This window comes from Delphinus delphis, chromosome 20 (genome assembly GCF_949987515.2).
Source record: "Delphinus delphis chromosome 20, mDelDel1.2, whole genome shotgun sequence".
NCBI lineage: Eukaryota > Metazoa > Chordata > Mammalia > Artiodactyla > Delphinidae > Delphinus > Delphinus delphis.
This window is the reverse complement of record NC_082702.1, coordinates 1,645,320-1,665,160: the sequence shown is the minus strand read 5'-3', so window position 1 is coordinate 1,665,160 and position 19,841 is coordinate 1,645,320. Positions and strand designations below refer to the sequence as shown.

The 19,841-nt window shown below is 46.4% G+C and overlaps 2 protein-coding genes across 2 annotated transcripts in view; one reads left to right on the top strand and one right to left on the bottom strand.

Moving 5' to 3' along the window:
• The window catches only part of LOC132416343 (zinc finger protein 17-like), a 36,693-nt gene extending 30,871 nt beyond the window's left edge, over positions 1–5,822 (bottom strand). Inside the window, 2 exon segments of the mRNA XM_059999682.2 lie at positions 438–564; positions 5,568–5,822. Of these exon segments, the coding sequence (XP_059855665.2) occupies positions 438–564; positions 5,568–5,651 (211 nt within the window). The 5' untranslated portion in view covers positions 5,652–5,822.
• A 13,161-nt stretch (positions 5,823–18,983) lies between these two features.
• LOC132416349 (zinc finger protein 17-like) overlaps positions 18,984–19,841 on the top strand; it is a 44,666-nt gene continuing 43,808 nt past the window's right edge. The window contains 1 exon segment of the mRNA XM_059999688.2: positions 18,984–19,227. Within this exon segment, the coding sequence (XP_059855671.2) occupies positions 19,213–19,227 (15 nt within the window). The 5' untranslated portion in view covers positions 18,984–19,212.

The window sequence follows — 19,841 nt, the reverse complement described above, 5'->3', positions numbered from 1 at the left end:
TTCACAGGGGAGACTGTAGTAACAATCAGTGGTTCCCCAAATTAGTAATTAGGTTGGTGCTAAAATTCCTGGCACAGAAGGTCCTAAGAAAAGTCAGCAAGAGGGAGGGGTAAGGCCTGGCACAACAAGAGTCCAAGCATCTAGACTGAGGACCCAACCAAGAACAGGCCAAGTCTGAAGGGGTCTCAGACAAAATCTAGATTTCTGACCCCTGAGCCCTATCTTGGAAGGACTCAGAGTAGAAGAGATGGGGCTCCCTGTGGAGAAAAATGACACTGTACACACAGTACAGCCCCGGCACCAACAACACGTATGCCAGGAAACCAGGAAAGGAAGCAGTATCCGTGGTCTCAGTGTGGGGGGTACAGAGCTGCCCCCTGGGAAAAGGGAAAGAACAGAGCACAGCTCAGGGAACTGGCTGAGCTTGTGGACCTTACCTAGGGAGGTCACAAGTGCAAAGTTCTCCGTCATCACAGCATGGTACAAGTGTCTCTGAGCTTCATCAAGGAGGCCCCACTCCTCCTGGGAGAAATACACAGCCACGTCCTCAAAGACCACACGGTCCTGCCAAAATTGGAAGAGTTTGGTTCATGGACAGCTTCTTGTTTCAACTATATTTTTGTGGATTCTGTATTTATCTATTTGCCATCCATTAATTACAGGGCTAAACTAATGCCCAAATTTGTTTACATCTCCCTTGCAATCCAGAGCCCATACTCTCAACCAATTCCTTAACTAACTCTCACGAACCAGGTCAGTATTTCCCCTGCCCTAAAGCAGCCCAGGGCCAGGTAACAGACAGCTGGGGACAGTTCCCATACCCCAGTTCCCATACACAGAATTATACAAACTAGTCACCCATAAACTTTTCATCCAATCCTCCCTGCATTTCCCTCAAAAGTCTAATAAAGGCTCTGACCTTTGGTGTCCCTTAGCTTGTGCTCACGCCTCCTGACCGAATCTGGTGCTTCTAGAGGTAGCTCTGTTACATAGTGTACCTCCTCCTCTTGGGAAATATAAGTAATAAAACTGTCTCTTAATGTCCTTGGCCTCTCTGTATCACGACTCACTCGTCTCCACTAGTTAAAATCCTGTGGGTGCAATCACTGATACACTTCCCTTTCCAGGACCTTCAGCCCTCCCCCTACACATCCATCCCTGCTCATCCTCCTCCCACACGTCCCACCATGGAATATATACCAGGTCCCAGTGGCACCAGTGCCTGCTCTCTCCTTATTACCATTGATCACTGTGTCCGGCACACAGCATAAAACACATGGGGGAGGGAGCAGAAAACCACCACCTAAGGTGTGGAACTGCATGCATGGCCCTACCCCTCTCCTGCCACACAGTTTCCCAGGGGTTCCCCAGGTGTTGACCCTCAGACACATTCAGACTCGTCCCTGTCCTCAAGCGCCCAGTGCCAGGGCCCAGGGCCAACCATTCACACTCCTCGTTACCTGCATCTCACTCGTTGGACTGCACCTTCCTCGTGACTCTAACCCTTCCACAGTGACAGTTCCACAGACAGCCCCAGCCCACACCATAGGCACTTCCTTCACCTCCTTATAGGGCACTCTGCACATGGAATCCAGGCAGTGAATGGAAATGCATCCAGCATTCATCTCAGCCCAGTCCTGCCCCTGAACACCAAAGTCCCCTGGGGCCAGGGCTTGCCCCAAGCCCTTCTTAGAAGGCCTCACCACCTGGCCCTGTTTTTTCCTTCCTCCCCAGCCACCCTTTTTATGTGAGACCTCATGTCCCCTTAGCCCTCTCCCTCTTCCGTGTTGCACGAACTGTCCCATAAGCAGTCAGCAACTTCTCTCCTCACGTGAAGCCCAGGTACACCGACCTCCCCACCCACACTGTGACTGCACCCTAAGTCTAGCGACTCTCCTAGCTGATCCCATTTCCTCCCTCAACATCCATCTCATGTTCGCTCTGGCCTCAGAAGACTCTCACGTCTACATCCCGCTGTCATGCACAGACAAGGACACTCTGCTCCCTCATCTGTCTTCGTGATGCGCATCACCACCAGCCAGGTACCCAACCCACAGACTTCGTCCTGAGGCCCTTCATTCTCACTCCTTGTCCTCTAGTGGCATCACCACCATAAACTAGAAATGATGCCGCCTAAATCTTACCTTCGGCTTCATCGTAGTCCACACAGCCACTCTGTTGTGGCTGTCTCCATCCTGAATCCATCCTCTGAACTCCAGCTCTCTGTGTAAAAGTGCCCACTCAACACCTCCCCTTGGGTGTCTCTGTAACATTTGTGACGTGGACAAAAACGGACTCTCCTTATTCCACCTGCAAATTCCTCCTAAAGCTGACTTTGCCCATTTTAGTTGATGAGGCATCCATCCTTCCTAACAAGTCCAGAAACATGAAGTCATCCCCAATTCTTCCTATCAGCCCACTTTCTTGAGTCCCTCACTCTCCATTAGATAAAATATGGACAGTACAATACTGTAAATCATCTATACTTCAATTAAAAATATACTGATACATTTTAAAAAATAAATAAAACACGGGCAGCTCTAGTTCAAAACACATCCAGAAAACAACCACTCCCTACTTCCATAGCCACCACTCGGATGTAGCCACCACCAACATTCACCTAGATGACTGCAGAAATTCCCCTCAGGTCTCCCTACCTTCACTCGCACCGTTGTCTGTCTTTTATTCTACAGCCAGAGGGAATCTGTTAAAACATGAGTCATAGCACCTTCCTCCTCTGCTTCAAACCTTCCATACCTCCCATCAACCTGAGATGAGAGAACCAGGACCTCAGGCTATCATTCAAGGCCTGATACCTGTGAACCCCTATCCCAGCTCCCCATTCCCACCAGATATAACAGAGACCTGCAGTTCTCTGAACATCCCACCTCAGTGTCACCTGCAACTGTCTGAACATTCAGAATCCTGAATGTAGTCAGGACTGTCTGCCACATCTTACCCCATCAATTGTCAGAAATGGAACTATTCTATATAACCTGGGACTAAATATAGGATCCTGGACCTGGTGAAAGCACAGGGTCTACAGAGGCAAGAGACAAAAAAGGGATAGAAGTCCTGGGACACTACCATTCCCTGAGGGCATACAGATCAGGATGATAAAACTATCAGGGTGATAATTGGGATGGGTGAGAGGTGGGACCCCTCCATTCACCTGTACAGGGTCCATAAGCATTTCTGTCACTGCCATGGGACCCTGGGGGAAGGAAGCCATGTGAAATGGGTAACAGTGGCAGGATCCTACAGCAGAGCTGGACCACCACTTCTGCCCTACCCTGGTGTAATTAGATCTCAGCCTGAGAGTCTAAGCTCAGTTCCTCACAAAACAGTATTGTCTCTTACTAGCTGAGTGACACTGGAGAAGGGTTAAACCTCCCTGAGCCTCAGGGAAAAGAAAAAGTTTATGAAGATTAAGAATGCTTCCAACCTCACAAGGGTCATATTGTTATCTAACGTAAGGAGTACATACCATGTGTCAGCTATGACTGACCATAGGAACAACGGTTTTGTATATATTTTCAGTGCAACTGAAGTGATACAGTTTTGAAAACTGGGGTCTTTATTTTTACTGCTTTTTTAAGATCTCAGAGGATGTCATATATAAAACTTTGCATTGTTAAGCAAATACCTAGAGGTAAATCAATGCCAAGCCAATTACAAATTGTTTGCATAAATTTAACTGAGTGAACAGGCTTATTTCTAATTACCTATGTGTATGTATTTAGAGGAATATTGATAAATTAGTGTTTAAATTAATTTTCATACATTCTTTTTGCGGTACGTGGGCCTCTCACTGTTGTGGCCTCTCCCGTTGCGGACGCGCAGGCTCAGCGGCCATGGCTCACGGGCCTAGCCGCTCCGCGGCATGTGGGATCTTCCCAGACCGGGGCATGAACCCGTGTCCCCTGCATCGGCAGGCAGCTTCTCAACCACTGCGTCACCAGGGAAGCCCTCATACATTCTTAAGTTAATAAGTTGTAGCAAGGGGCTGAGCAGGCAGGTCAGCTATTAGTTCATTCAGCAACCAGGCCTACCCATTAAATAATCCTCAAAAGGGAACAGTGGATCATCCCTCTTGCCCTGAGGGTTGGAGGTGAGCTGGCAGTGCCCTCGTCTAGGACCCACTGGCTGCACCACTCTGGCTCACCTTCCCCTTGCTCCATCAGGAGTGGCCCTGAGGATCAGTAGAGCCTGCAAGTGGAGAACTCACACCAGCACACACTGCAGGCTCCACAGAAGGGACGTTCCTTACCCCATCCAGGCCTCCCTTCCTACAGACACAGGCCAGAAGCCCTCCTATGTCAGGTCTGCTCTTTTCTGAAGGGAGCACCAGGGATGCCAGCACCCAGCCCTCATGTCCTCCCCTCAAACTCTCGCCCCTCCCTCACCACAGGGCCCATCTCATGTAACAATCTTAAGCCTCCCTGGTGACGCAGTGGTTGAGAATCCGTCTGCCAATGCAGGAGACACAGCTTTGAGCCCTTGTCCAGGAAGATCCCACATGCCGCGGAGCAACTAGGCCCATACGCCACAACTACTGAGCCCGCGCTCTAGAGCCTGCAAGCCACAACTACTGAGCCCACGTGATGCAACTACTGAAGCCCGTGCACCCTAGAGCCCATGCTCCGCAAGAAAAGAAGCCACTGCAATTAGAAGCCCACGCACCACAACGAAGAGTAACCCCTGCTCACCGCAACTAGAGAAAGCCCGCGTGAAGCAACAAAGACTCAATGCAGCCAAAAATAAAAACAAACAAACAAAACAATCTTAAGCCTCCCTCCTCAATCTGATCCCCAGGCCATGCCCTGGTCCAGTCCACACCCTCCATACCTTTGATATTTCCAACACTGTCCCCTTCCTCTACTTCCAGACTTTATGTTCACCTCCACATATGGTATCTCCATTTGGTGACATCTCCATCTTGATACATGTCAGGATCAACATGTCCAAATACAACTCATGATCTTCCCCCCGAACCTGCTCCTCGCGCTGACTTCCTCATCTCCCCACTTTCAGATGTTCAGGCAAAAAAATTTGGATGGTACTTCATTCCCTACTTTTGCTTACAACCGTATTTTATGCAGCAGGAAATCCCATTTACTCCAAGTTTGAGATTTTTCCAGAATCTCATCCCATCTCCCAATGTCGCACTACCTTCCTGGCCCAGCCCCTACCATAATTCTCCTGGGGTCTATCGCGGTGGTCTCTTCAGCAATCTCCCTGCCTCCATTCGCATCCTATTCTCCCAATTTTTAACTTCTAACTCTGAACACGGTTCTCCCATCCCCAATCCCTTCACAACCTTCCATGGATTCTACCTGCTCAGGTTGCCGTTTCAGGTGAGACACCTCGTCCCCCTCTGTCCCCGACAAAAGGGAACCCAGGTTTCCCCAATGCTTCCGACTCCGTAGCACCTGCAATCCGTGCACCGGCGGCCCCGAGGGTACTCTCTCCTTCACCCCAGTCCACTGGTGGAAAAGGGACCCCTCCCAAGGCCGCCCTCTGTTCTGGACTCTGGGGCTGACCGGCAAGGAATTGAGCGGACCCACCTCCTTCCGGATTTGGGACTCGGAGGCGGGGGTCGGGCCGGGTGGGGGCTCGGGAGACGCAGCACCCACCTGAGCCGGCCTCATCAGGGCCGCCTCCGTCACCGGCAGGTGGGAAGAACGGAGCCGGGAGAGGCGGCGAGCGGGGCGGGAACTAGGGCACCGTCGTCAACTACGGGCGCAGGGGGCCTCACAGCCGCCTCTGGGCAGCGGGGCCAACTTCTCTCCTCCCGCTCTTCGCTCCGTCACCTCGGTGCCCACCAAGCGACGCCGACACCCTGAACCGGTGAACAGCCCGACAACCACCCAACCACTACCAGAGACAACGCCGGAAGTCCCGCCCCCAGGCGATGAGCACGCACGTATGCGTCCCCCCCCTAAGCTTTCATTGGCTCAGTCACCGCCGCTTCGCACCGTAGCTGCTTCTGGGTAATGTAGTTTCCGCTGCCACCACTTATGTCTAAGATCTGAGCAGAACTCACTCCCTAAGTGGCTGGTAGTGGCTTTGAGACTCCTTCAGGGGCTCTGAGAAGCGGAGTTTCCTGTCTCCAACGGTGGGCGGGGCGTCCCCTTATCTTAAAGGGGACGCACCCAGATTTCTGGAGAGCAGTCCAGGAATACTTACAGAAAGTTTAGTGACGTGTTATTTCAGACTGTGAAACAGAGCAAGTTCCCAAATCTACACATCCAAAGGGACACACTATATTATAATGATACTCTATGTGCACTCATGGCTGTCAGCTATGCTGTCGCTTTTCAACAACTTGAAACCTAACAGGTCCCTATGAGACTTTCCTAGAACAGATTCCTCTCCCCCATCCCATGTCCTCTGACTGCCTGTTGTCTGTAGAAAAAGTGTAGCCTCCTAGGCCTCCCGGAGGCAGGAAAGACAGGGACAGGCCCAAGGACAGCCTCTTCATGCATAAGGATTAAGCAGAATCAAAACCACCTACTTGTTTTGCACTTAATGCGGCCATAGTGCATGGAGGAATGGCTGGGTTTTTTTTTTTTGGCGGTGCTGCGCTCCTGTGGGATTTTAGTTCCCCGACCAGAGACAGAACCCCAGCCCACGGCAGTGGAAGCGCCGTGTCCTGACCACTGGACAGCCAGGGAATTCCCTGGAATGGCATCTAAAACAGAAACTTTGCAACATCTCAGCAAGGAACTCTTGACGGTGAAAACCATGGAGCCAGCGTGTGCTTTGAGGTAGGAGATAGATAGGCTTCGGGGTAACCTGCTGCAACTGGTTTCATGCTGACCCTTTTGATAAACTACTGTTGGGACTAGGAGCCCTAATTGGATGAAAGATGAGAGGGTCCACCCCAGCCTCCACATTCTTGTGGTCAAGATTTCCCAGCCCCACACATGCGCAGAGGGGGTTCTCAAGTCGTCCTCTAGTAACTTTGGTTACATTGTAATATCATTATAATATCATTAGCATTGCAATTTTGACACCCACCCCCAATAGGTTTTGCTTAGGTGTTCTTGGGAAAGATTCAAAATGGAGCCTGGTGGAAGCCCAAATAAGGAATTGCAGATGACACTATCGTAGGGGAGGGAAAAGGGGAGTCACCCTGGCCCAAACCCTGGAAGATTAACCCCATACTAACAACCTAAGCTGCCCCTATTGCACGCAGCTCACTCCGTGAGCTCCCCTTGTGCTTTCCCACATGTACTGTGCTTCTAATGAATTCTGTGCCTGCCTTGCAATCTTAGTCTCTTTGCTGAATTCTTTCTCCAAAGAAAACAAAGACCGAGATCCTCTCGTTAGCTAAAATCATTCCCTGAGTTCCAGAGAGTAAATTTAATCACAGAAGTGAGAAAATCCAGAAGGGAAGTAAAACAGTCAAACAAGACAAAATAATAATTGTTTACTTGTTAAACAAAGTCAAGGACTTTTAGTTCCTCTTCAAGGGTTATAGATAATATTCTGAGCCATGACCTTTGAGCTCTTTTACAGATACTGAAACCTGCACCAAGTGGGAAAAATGAACTACATGCAGCCTGCAAGCACATAAACACCAGAATGGTTGGAACCAGAAGGTTGGTGATGTTGACTCCAGATTACCTCACCACCAACCAATCAGAAGAATGTCCACGAGCTGATCACACACTCTACAACCCCCTCCCTCATCCTATCTTTGAAAACCTTTCCCTGGAAGTCTTTGGGGAGTTCGGGTCTTTTAAGTACTAGCTGCCCTGAATTCCTTGCTTGGCACCCTGCAATGAACACTGCACTTTCCTTTACCACAACCCGATGTCAGCAGATTGGCTTTCCTGCCTATGGGCAAGTGGACCCAATTTTGCTTCGGTAACAGACTGAAGCTCTGTATTCGGTTTAATGACCTTCAGCATATTTGGTCCAGGACAAGAAAGAAAAGACTTCAGATAGAGCCATGGTAGGGATAATGGAGGAAGAATGACAGGAAATGCAGAATTGCTTGAAAGGGTGAAACTGTGACTCTGGTTCCCAGAAAAACAGCTTTTCTGGCTGTACAGTCAGTGATTCTGTTTGAACCTAGTGAACAACACGTTTCTTCAAACAATATTTATTATTCCATATCTGAGATATTTTCCAATTCTTTTAAGAATCTGAAACCTACCTGAAAAAGAATAGTGATCTATCACATTCCATCTTCTGCTGGGACACTGTGTGATCTTTTAATAGAGCACGTGTACAAGGGGAGCACCTTGCCCCCAAGACAAATGTGTGGGATTCTAGTCTCTCCTCTTCTTGCTAGGAAGTTATTTATCACTTCACCTCAAATTGCAGCAGCAGTGTCTTCACAGGGAATTTAAATTATCTGAGAAAAACACTTGTGAAATGGAAATTACTGAAAGGTATTATTGATTATGTAGTTATTAAAATAAAGCAGCAGAAATAGTTCTAGAAAAGCATATGTGTGACATGTAAAAAAAAAAAAAGTTAAGATCTTAGCCAAGTTTAAGCAAGAGATAGTGAAGTCTGAAAAACCAGAAAATGAAGCTGAGCCTGTGGCTTTTCTCTCCAAAATGTGCTTCTTTTTAATACTTGAAAACATGGCTCATTAACTGCTTGGAGTGATAGATTGAGACAATCTTTTGAAAGTCTTGCCAGAAACGTGAGAATGAATACGGAAGCTATGTTGTAGTGTGTATTTACTGTTCTAAGAAATGTTCAGTGAGCACCTACTGGGTTTTAGGCACAATTGGAGGTGAATGTGACACATGTGGAATAGGTTTGCCGGCTGCTCTGTGTATGCAGGAATGTTGCATATTTCCTAAAATTCTGTATTTGTCTATTTAGCATTCTTTTGTGGCAAGACCAAACAAATCATTTCTCTCTCTTGCAATTCAGTTTTCACAGGCTCTCAAATATATTGTATATTTAATATTAATATTACATATTATAAACACCCCTAGGACAAACCCTAACATGTGTTTTTTCTTCTTGCTAAATAAGGGATGTGTCCACCTAGGTATTCTGTGCTTCTTTAGCCATAAAAGCATTGTAGAAATTAAGTAACCTCCACTAAGGAAAAGTAAAAATAAGATAAATTCCCTAAGAAAAGGACATAGAAAACGGACCCAGTGTGTATAACAGGGACCCAAAATAAAATGGAGTCGGGAGGGAGGGGCCTTCCTCCCCACCCCCGCTGGGCAGCTCCACTGTCCGCTTCTTGATTCTAAAATATTTCTAGCGCAATGATGACCCCCTTCTCTCCTTGGCCTAGGGCAGCCCGCCCCCTCCATAGAAGGGCTGTTGATCCAAGCAGAGAGGGCCAAGGGGCCAATCTGGAAAGGCCAGCAGAGGCCTCTCCCAATACTCTTGGGGACAAAATATATTTAATGGTTAAGGGACTCGTCCCAAGTCTGACAGCTAGAACAGTAGAAAGGGCCAGAAACCCTCCCACACAATCTTGAACCTACTCCAGGACTAGGATCCGAGGGTAGTTGATCTGCACCGTTGATTCAGTATAGTTCAGAACTCCGCCATGGCATAGATATTTTTATTTATTTATTTATTGACTGCACCATGCGGCACTCAGGATCTTAATTCCCCGACCAGGGATCGAACCTGTGACCCCTGCAGTGGAAGCACGGAGTCCTAACCACTGGACTGCCAAGGAATTCCCCGGATTTTTTTTTTTATAAATTTATTTTATTTATTTTTGGCTGCATTGGGTCTTCACTGCTGCACACAGGCTTTCTCTAGTTGTGGTGAGCGGGGGCGACTGTTCCAGTGCGCGGGCTTCTCATTGCAGTGGCTTCTCTTGTTTGGAGCACAGGCTCTAGGCACGTGGGCTTCAGTAGTTGTAGTACACGGGCTCAGTAGTTGTGGCTAGCGGGCTCTAGAGTGCAGGCTTAGCAGTTGTGGTGCATGGGCTTAGCTGCTCTGCGGCATGTGGGATCTTCCCGGACCAGGGCTTGAACCCATGTCCCCTGAATTGGCAGGCGGATTCTTAACCACTGTGCCACAAAGGAAGCCCTCCCTGGATATTTTTAGAAGAAAAAAAAGTTTTCTTTTCTCCCTTTTCCTGAATATATGGTAAAATTCCAACTCTTCATCACTGCCTTTCCTTTGGAACCACATCTAAAAGAGAGTAGCTTGTCCTACACTGGTCTACACTTATGGCTAAATTTTCCTGTATTCCTAACTGTTCTGTATATGCTGCATTTAGACTTACTTATGGCAAAGAAGGCATTCTTTTAAATGAAAACAAATCTCAAGAAATCATGAAGATATATAAAAGCTACATACACCTAAAAATCTCTGAATTCAGGTCCCATTTTCTGTTACATAGGAGTGAACAGAACTCCCACACCCACCCTTTTTTAATATAATAAAAGGGCCTTAGCATGGTTGCAACTGTCATCACTACAGTAAGCTGGTTTATAGATGTTTTCCATTGAATATCACAATAAAGAGTACCTTGTGCTATGAAAAAATTAAATAAAATGGAGTCAGGCAGTCATGACAGACCTGGTGTTCAGTCATGTACTCTGTGTTCTTAGAAAAACCATGACCAAAAACTGTAAGGACTTCAGATTCTGCTAAGGGTCCTACGTAGAATAGTCCCTGAGGAGAAGCTCTGATAACAGCCAATCATCAAAAACTTGAAGTCAAGCTGCATATGTTACTGAACCAAACTTGGGTCCACTTGCCCCATGCACAGTAATGCCAATCTACTGACACTGGGTTGTGGTGAAGGAAAGTACCAGGTTTATTGCAGGGCACCAAGCAAGGAGAATGGGTACCTTATGCTCAGAAGATCTGAACTCCCTGATGGGCTTTCAGGGAAGGGTTTTTAATGACAGGAGAGGGTCACAGGGTGTGTGATCAGCTCATGAACAATTCCTGATTGGTTGATGGTTAGGTAACAGGGTGGTATTTCAGAAATCTCAATTATCAATTACCTGGCTCCAACCTGTCTGGTGGTAGCATGCAGTGAACTTCCTCCACCTGGTGGGGGTTTTAGTATCTGCAAAACAACTCAAGGATATGGCTCAAGATATTATCTACAGGCTTTGAGAAGGAACTAAAGGTCCTTGACTTTGTTTCATGGCTAAACTATCATCATTTTGTCTCACTTGAATGCTTTCCTTTGTTTCTACATTTTCTTACTTCTCTGATTAAATTTGTTCTTTGGAACTGAAAGAAGGCCTAAAAGGCTAAAACTTTCCAACAAGTAAGATGCAGGGGACACAGGGGTGGGGAGTTCTCTTCATGGGAAGGCCATACAGGGTCCTGCTCCATTTCACAAGGGCTTGTGGTCAAGCTGCAAGGACCATCCATTCCTTTTACAAGTCTGCCAACTGTGGCTTTTGTAGGTTTTGCTTTTAAAAATTCCTCACCCCCTTCACCACCCCTGCCAAACGTAGTTTCATTTATAGCTGAAGGCTGTACATCTCTGGTTTGCAAACCTTGTGAACGATAAGCTGTCCTTTTGCTTTAAGATAACCCTTGGGTCTTCCCTGGTGGTGCAGTGGTTGAGAATCCTCCTGACAATACAGAGGACATGGGTTCAAGCCCTGGTCTAGGAAGATCCCACATGCCATGGAGCAATTAAGCCCGTGCACCACAGGTGCTGAGCCTGTGCTCTAGAACCAACGAGCTACAACTACTGAGCCCGTGTGCCACAACTCCTGAGCTCACGTGCCACAACTACTGAAGCCAGTGCACCTAGATCCCATGCTCCGCAACAGGAGAAGCCACCACAATTAGAAGCCCGCGCACCGCAACGAAGAGTAGCTCCCACTCGCCGCAACTGGAGAAAGCCCACACGCAGCAACGAAGAACCAACACAGCCATAAATAAACAAACAAATAAAAGAATGATCTCTGAGAGCTGAGAGAGGCTGTGTACCTCCAAGAGTTACTGTGTTACAAAAAGTAATAATAACCCTTGATTCTTTTCTGGGATTTTTTTCTAATTTAGGAGGGTAGTATAATCCCCACCCTTTACCTCCTGCATGTGACTAGGTTTCATGTGGACATCCGTGGATTGCTGAGACTCTCATTTTTAGGGTGTTGAGAGTTTAGCTAAGCTACTCCGTCGTGTTGCTACCTTGGCATCCATTTTGTTTGGCCAAGCAGCCTGCAGGGTCCTTAACCTGACACTTCCCCCTCATGAAATCACATGCCCTGTTAGCTATCCCCAACAATGCTGAGGAATATGGGACATCTTCTTTGGACAAGGGACCCAACTCAGGCTACTGCCAAATGCCCCTCCTCAAGCTGATTCTGGGAGGCAAATAATCTTCATATCCAGAGTAAGAAATTGGTGAGGTCCTTCAGACATTCCCAGGAGGCCTCGTGCAGCAATGCAAACTGAACCAAATATGGACTGACAGCTATTCTTTATCCTCTTGCTATTCCATCCTGAATAGCAAATACAAACTAGAGGTGCCCACTAAATCCGTTCACTGTTTCATTCTGTTGTCAATCCACAGCATACAGTAAATAGAACTCTATGTCCCTTAATCAATAAGAACTTTACCATCACAAACACCAGCAGTGTGAGCTGGAGAGTCCTGGGTCGGGTGACTTTGAGGGTGGAAAAATCAACCCAACCATTACAAGTCAATCAAATATACTCACTAAGAAGGGCAATCTCCACAAGCTGCCTGCAGAAGCCAGCTGGAGTCCTCTTTTCCAGAACTGGGTAATATCCCACCCAAAACAATCAGTGGGAAGGGAATGAGATACCCCAAAAATCAAGAGACGGGTGAGTCCTCCAGATGAAGGGAGAAAGCATAGTTTCCTGCCTGCTGAGCACTGTACAGATGATTCATACACACTGCGGCACCCTGCTGTGTGGCAGAGGAGGGAAGGCTAACGTAACAGATACTGGCAACAACTTATTTCTGGCAAGGACTCCAGGAAGGTCTGGAAGTGCAAGGTGTATCATGAAAGCTTCCAATATATGTGGTACTTAAGAGAATCTCCCTAGGGGACTTTGGTGGTGCATTGCTTAAGAGTCCGCCTGCCAATGCAGGGGACACTGGTTCGAGACCTCGTCCAGGAAGATCCCACATGCCGCGGAGCAACTGGGCCTGTGCGCCACAGCTGCTGAGCCCGCGTGCCACAGCTGCTGAGGCCCACGTGCCTAGAGCCCAGGCTCCACAACGAGAGGTCACCACAACGAGAAGCCTGCGAACTGCAGCAAGAAGTGGCCCCTGCTTGCCGCAACTAGAGAAAACCTGTGCACAGCAACGAAGAAGACCCAACTCAGCCAAAAAAAAAAAAAAAAAAAAAGTGCTGGACTTCCTAACCTTGAAAAAATATGTTCTTGGTGACACTTGGGTAGATAAAAGGCAGAATTCTGTGTTACCTAGGGCTTAGAATGAGACAAGGGCATCAGGCAGGGCACACAACGGGCTGTACAGGGACACAGTAAGCAACCTGGAGCTGTACGGAGCACCCTATGTATAGCAAGAGGTCTGGGGCTAGCTAGGTCTCTGAGGCTCCCCATGGATGACGTGGCTGGAATAATTTCATGGTGTCAGGGGCATAGAGGCTGTCTCCAGTTGCCTGGTATCCTGGCTCTAGGACATAAGGGATGGGGTATAGCAGTCCAGAGTGTGAGTGCCTGATATAGACAGTGATTGGGTGTGGACTTAATCAGCTGCTCCAAAAGGGGAAATGACTAGCATCAAGCCAGGGACTCAAAACTGGAGCAAGACAGTATTTTCATAAAACTATATATCAAAACACTGTGGTACTGTCATAAAGACAAACATTTAGACCAATGAAACAACAGAGTGCCCAGAACTGGAAGCCAATATATTTGATCAAATAATCGACAAGTGTGCTAAGACAATTCAATGGGAGGAGGAAAGTCTTTTTTTAATATTTATTATTTATTTATTTATTTGGCTGCGCCAGGTCTCAGTTGCATCACGTGGGATCTTCGTTGAGGCATGTGGGATCTTTTAGTAGCGACATTTGAACTCTTGGTTGCAGCATGTGGGATCTATTTCCCTGACCAGGGATTGAACCTGGGCCCCCTGCATTGGGAGCGTGGAACCTTAGACACTGGACCACCAGGGAAGTCCTGGGAGGAGAAAAGTCTTATCAACAAATTGTAGTAAAGTGGATATCTGCATTCAAATGAATGAAATTGGACCCTTACCTTACACCACACCCAAAAATGAGCTCAAAATGGATCAAAGACCTAACAGTAAGATATAAACCCATAAACTCTTAGGTGAAGACAAAGGGAAAAAGCTTCATGATCCTGGATTTGGAAATAACTTCTTGGCATTGGAAAAACATAGGAAACAAAAGCAAAACTCGATAAAATTACAAACTTCTGTGCAAAGGACACAATCGACAGAGTGAAACGACAACCTATTGAATGGAAGAAAAACATTTGCAAATCATATATTTGATAAGTATCTAGATATACACAAAGAACTGCTACAACTCAACAATCAGAAAATAATCTGATTTTAAAAGGGGAAAATATAGCCATTTAAAAAAAGAATATACAGGACTTCCCTGGCGGCTCAGTTGTTAAGAACACGCCTGCCAATGCAGGGACACGGGTTTGAGCCCTGGTCCGGGCAGATCCCACATGCTGTGGAGCAGCTAAGCCCGTGAGCCACAATTACCGAGGCTGCGTTCTAGAGCCTGTGAGCCACAACTACTGAGCTTGTATGCCACAACTACTGAAACCTGTGCCTACAGCCTGTGCTCCGCAACAAGAGAAGCCACCGCAATAAGAAGCCCATGCACCGCAACGAAGAGTAGCCCCCACTCGCTGCAACTAGAGAAAGTCCACGTAACAACGAAGACCAAACACAGCCAAAAATAAATAAATAAATAATTTTAAAAAAAAGAATATACACAATTGGCCAAGAAGTATGTGATCATTAATCATTAGGGAAATGCTAAATAAAATCACAATGAGACACTACACATTCATTAGGATAACTACTAGTAAACATGAAATGGAAAATAAAATTATGTTGAAGAGGATGTGGAGATACTAGAACTCTGTGGACCTTTGATGGGAACATAAAATGTACAGCCAATAAAGGAAACAGTTCAAAATACTAAAAATAGAATGACCGGGACTTCCCTGGTGGTGCAGTGGTTAACAATCTGCCTGCCAATGTGAGGGACATGGGTTTGAGCCCTGGTCCGGGAAGATCCCACATGCCGTGGAGCAACTAAGCCCACGTGCCACAACTACTGAGCCCACGTGCTGCAACTACTGAAGCCCACGCGCCTAGAGCCCGTGCTCTGAAACAAGAGAAGCCACCACAATGAGAAACCCGCCCACCACAACAAAGAGTAGCCCCGCTCGCCGCAACTAGACAAAACCCGTGTGCAGCAACAAAGACCCAATGCAACAAAAAATAAATTAAATAAATTAATTTATTTAAAAGAAATAGAATGACCATATGATCCAGCAATTCCACTTCTGGCTATACACCCAAAAGAATTGAAAGCAGAATCTCAAGGAGATATTTGTGCAGTCATTCTCACAGCTGCACTCTTTACAATAGCTAAAATATGGAAACTAAGGAAGTGTCCATCAATGGAAGAATGCATGAGGATGTGGTATATGCATACAATGGAGTATTATTCAGCCTTAAAAAGGAAGGGAATTCTGAAACATGACACATGATAGATTAATCTTGAGATTATTATAACTGAAGTAAGGTATTCACAAAAAGACACAAACTGGGGACTTCTCTGGTGGCGCAGTGGTTAAGAATCCACCTGCCAATGCAGGGGACACGGGTTCGATCCTTGGTCTGGGAAGATCCCACATGCCACACAGCAATCAAGCCCGTGTGTCACAACTACCGAAGCCCGTGTGCCTAGAGCCCATGCTCCGCAACAGAAGTCACCGCAGTGAGAAGCCCGTGCAGTGCAACGAATAGCCCCTGCTCACTGCAACTAGAGAAAGCCCACGTGCAGCAACGAAGACCCAATGCAGCCAAAAATAAATTGTAAAAAAATCACTTTAAAAAATATAAATAAAATGAAATACATAAGATAGCAAGTTTTATGTATGTGTGTTTTAACACAGTAAGAAGGGAAAAAAAACCCCAAAGTACATAATATGTACTTCACAATGCCATTCAGAGCAGACTTTTGGCTGAAGTCCTTTCCCCATTTGCTTCCTTCATAAGTTCTCTCTCTGGTGTGAATTTTTTGGAGCCAAATGAATGAGAGTTTTGGCTATAGACTTTCCAACATTCACTGCACTCAGAAGGCATTTCTCCAGTGTAAATTCAACAATGTTTAATGAGGCCAGAATCATATGTAAAGAAGTTCCCATATTTGCTGTTCTTTTTTTTTTTTGGCTGCGTTCAGTCTTTGTTGCTGTACGCGGGCTTTCTCTAGTTGCTTGGAGCAGGGGCTACTCTTCTTTGTAGTGCACAGTCTTCTCATTGAGGTGGATTCTCTTGTTGCGGAGCACCAGCTCTAGGAGCACGGGCTTCAGTACTTGTGGCACGCGGGCTCAGTTGCTCCGATGTATGTGGGATCTTCCTGGACCAGGGATAGAACCCGTGTCCCCTGCATTGGCAGGCGAATTCTTAACCACTGCACCACCAGGGAAGTCCCCCATATTCGCTGTTCTTATAAGGCCTTGTATCAACATGAACTTGCTGGTGTGTAACAAATCTGGCGTTTTACTACAAAATTTCTCACATTAGCTGCACTAATAAGGCCTTTCTCTAGTGGTATTTGTCCAATGTCTCATGAGTGTGGAGCTGCAACGAAAGAATTTCCTACATCAAAACACTCATAAGACCTTTCTCCAGTATGAATTCTCTGATGTCTAATGAGTGACATGGTACCTTCACACACACATAACCTGACACATATACTTGAGCTGTTTTGCAGAAACTTAGACCCCCACCCAGGTGGAGGATGCTGACCACAACCGTTATATTCCAGAAACATCACCCTCTTACCTCAACACCAACCAATCAGAAGAAGGTCCACGAGCTGCATCCCTCAACCCTCTAAATGCCCGTCCCTAAAATCTATCAGGAAGTTTGAGTCTTTTGAGCTACAGCTGCTTGTTCTCCTTGCTTGATACCCTGCAATTAACACTGTACTTTCCTTCACCACAACCCAGTGTTAGTAGATTAGCTTTGCTGCACAGCGGGCTAGTAGACCCAAGTTCAGTTTGATAGCAGACATTAGACATTTTAAAAATCTGCTACCTACAGCCTTGCGGTTTCAAGAGTCCCCCTTGTAACTACGCAGACATTTCCAACTCCAGTCAATCCTTGCTTTACAAGCACCCTTACCTCATGACAGCTCCAATTATAATTCTTCATTAAAAATTTATGGAACTAACTGTGACCTTCTGTTTTTTGCCTTTATAACCTTCCTCCATTTTGTAGTCCAGGGAACCACAATTTTAGTGCTTCTCAAAACTGTGTCTCCCAGGCTGCAGTCCTAACAAGCCCCAAATAAATGTGTCTTAACTTCAATCAGGTATTCGTTTCCGAAATTTTGGTTAACACTCATAACACATAAAAGTATTATGCAATAGACTATGTTGTCATTAATTTTTACTGTCCATCTCCTTTGACCAGAAAGTCAGACTCATGAGGGTAGGGATATTTGTCTCTTTGGATCTTGATGGGTCCCATGCAGCCAAAATAGTGCTTGGAATGGAGTAGGCACTTCATGAGTGCTTGTTAAGGAGGGTATAAATATGATGGCACAGATGCCCTGTTTTTTCTAGCATTCTGGCAAAGATATCTGCTCTCTCTATGTCACCCTTCAAGCTGGCATTGTTTGGTATACTAAAAAATTATTTAAATAAATAAATAATAAATCACAACTTGGAGAGCTATATCTACAGATTAGCCAATTTTCTTGTGTACCTACGCGCTCAGCTTCATTCCCTCATTCTCAGACTTCAGTGTTCCTTCAGTCTTCACTGAGATCCTAACCTCTTTCACATGGTCAAGAGCTATTTTGGCCACCACTTTTGAATAACTAAATAATGATTGATTTCAGCAATTTCAACATTTCACAAATATTTTCCTGAGATAAGCTCAACTCTCCATGCATTTTCACTGCACTTGCAGGTGAAATTATATTGACTCCCCAGCAAGGAAAGGAGACCATGTAATCCAATTCTTTATCTCTGGGTTCAGATGCTCCCTTTCCAAATAAACTATGAGTCACTCTCCTGACAGAAAGTTACATATGGTAAGTCCCTCTTCCTTTTCAGATAGGTAGATCTTAGCTTCTAGAGAAGAACTGAATACATATTAAAATGTGGAGCAAGAAATATGTGTCGGTCCCTGAATGGGACAGTGTCACAGGCTTTCCGTTTTTTTGTGATGGAATCACAAGAGACACAGAGACACAGCGCCTGGTCCACCTGCTTCTGGCTGCCCCACATCCCTCCTCTGTCTTGCCCGGCATGGCCCTGTCTGAAGTCTTTACTTTCTTGACACTGACCTAACACAGTGAGGCTCATAAGTTGAGTCTAAAGCTTCAGCTTACATGTACTGGAAGATCAACAAGACAATGTTTATTGGACTCCAGCTCAGCATGGATGCACTTTGTGTCTGAGCGAAAACCCGGTATTATGTGCCCATTTGGTTTTGCCGGTTTGGGGGTCATCTGAAATATTATTGTCACTGTACCTCTCTGTGATCAGCACAGACTACATTTCAAGGAAATCTGGGTGCGTCCCCTTTAAGAAACGTGAAACCCCGCCCCGTGCTCACAGCCTTTGTACTTCCCAGCAACCCTCCGGGTGAGGCGGAACATTTCTCTGGAGGTTGGGGGTCACCGCCTCTTGCCGGGGACGGGAGCGTTGTGAACTACATTACCCTGAAAACACTGCGCCGCGCGTCAGGGGCACTGGACCAATGAAGACTCGGGAAGAGGCACTTCCGTTCTGGAGGACGGCGTTTGGGTGGGCCTTCCGGCGTGGATCGGCGACATTTTGTAAACACGGATCTGTTCACTGGTGGTGAGGTTGAGGACGCTGGTCTAGCCCGAGATCAAGGAACTAGGAAGCTGCTGTGCCAGCTGCTCTGAGGCAGCTCTGAGGCGGTCTAAGGCTCGGCGTGGGCGCCATCCAGCCTGACTCTGTTGCGGGGCCGGGACGGGGGCTGCAGTGCCCGGGCCCCACCTTCGCACACAGACTCCCTTGGCGGCGGCAGCGCTGATGGGTCCGATTCAGGTAAACGCTGCGCCCTCAGGGCCCTCCCCCAACTCTTCTCATTCTGCACTGTTTCTGATCTTACCAATTTTTTCTTACGCGTGTCCTATGTTTATATTTATTCGTGCCCCCAAACCTTGGTTTTCCGAATTTTAAAATAATGACCTGCGTGGAGAAAAATTGCACAGAACTTATACATACAGTTGAATAAGCAGCTCTAAAATTAGTATCTGTTAAGCGCTGAGGTCAAAAAATGCGATCCCAGAAGCCGCCAGTGGGGTCCTTCAAAACAATTATACCCATCTCTCAAAAGTTAAAGTATTGTCTGTTGTTTAAAGTAAGCGTTTCCTTGCTTTTCTTGATAGTTTTGCCAACTATGTGGAAAATATTCGATGGCTGTAGTTTAGTTCCGGTCGCTTGTTTTAAAACTTAATTAATGGAATCGTATAAGTATTATGATGTGTTTTTCTTCATTTGCACAATATGGTGTGACCTTACGCATGTTTTTCATGCAGGGTATCTATTTTCCTTTTTGTGTAGTATTCTGTAGATATGAATACATGAGTAAAATGTCTGTACGTTTTGCTGTTGAAAGCCTTTTTTTGCCTATGGTTTTTTGTTTAGGTTTTGTTTGG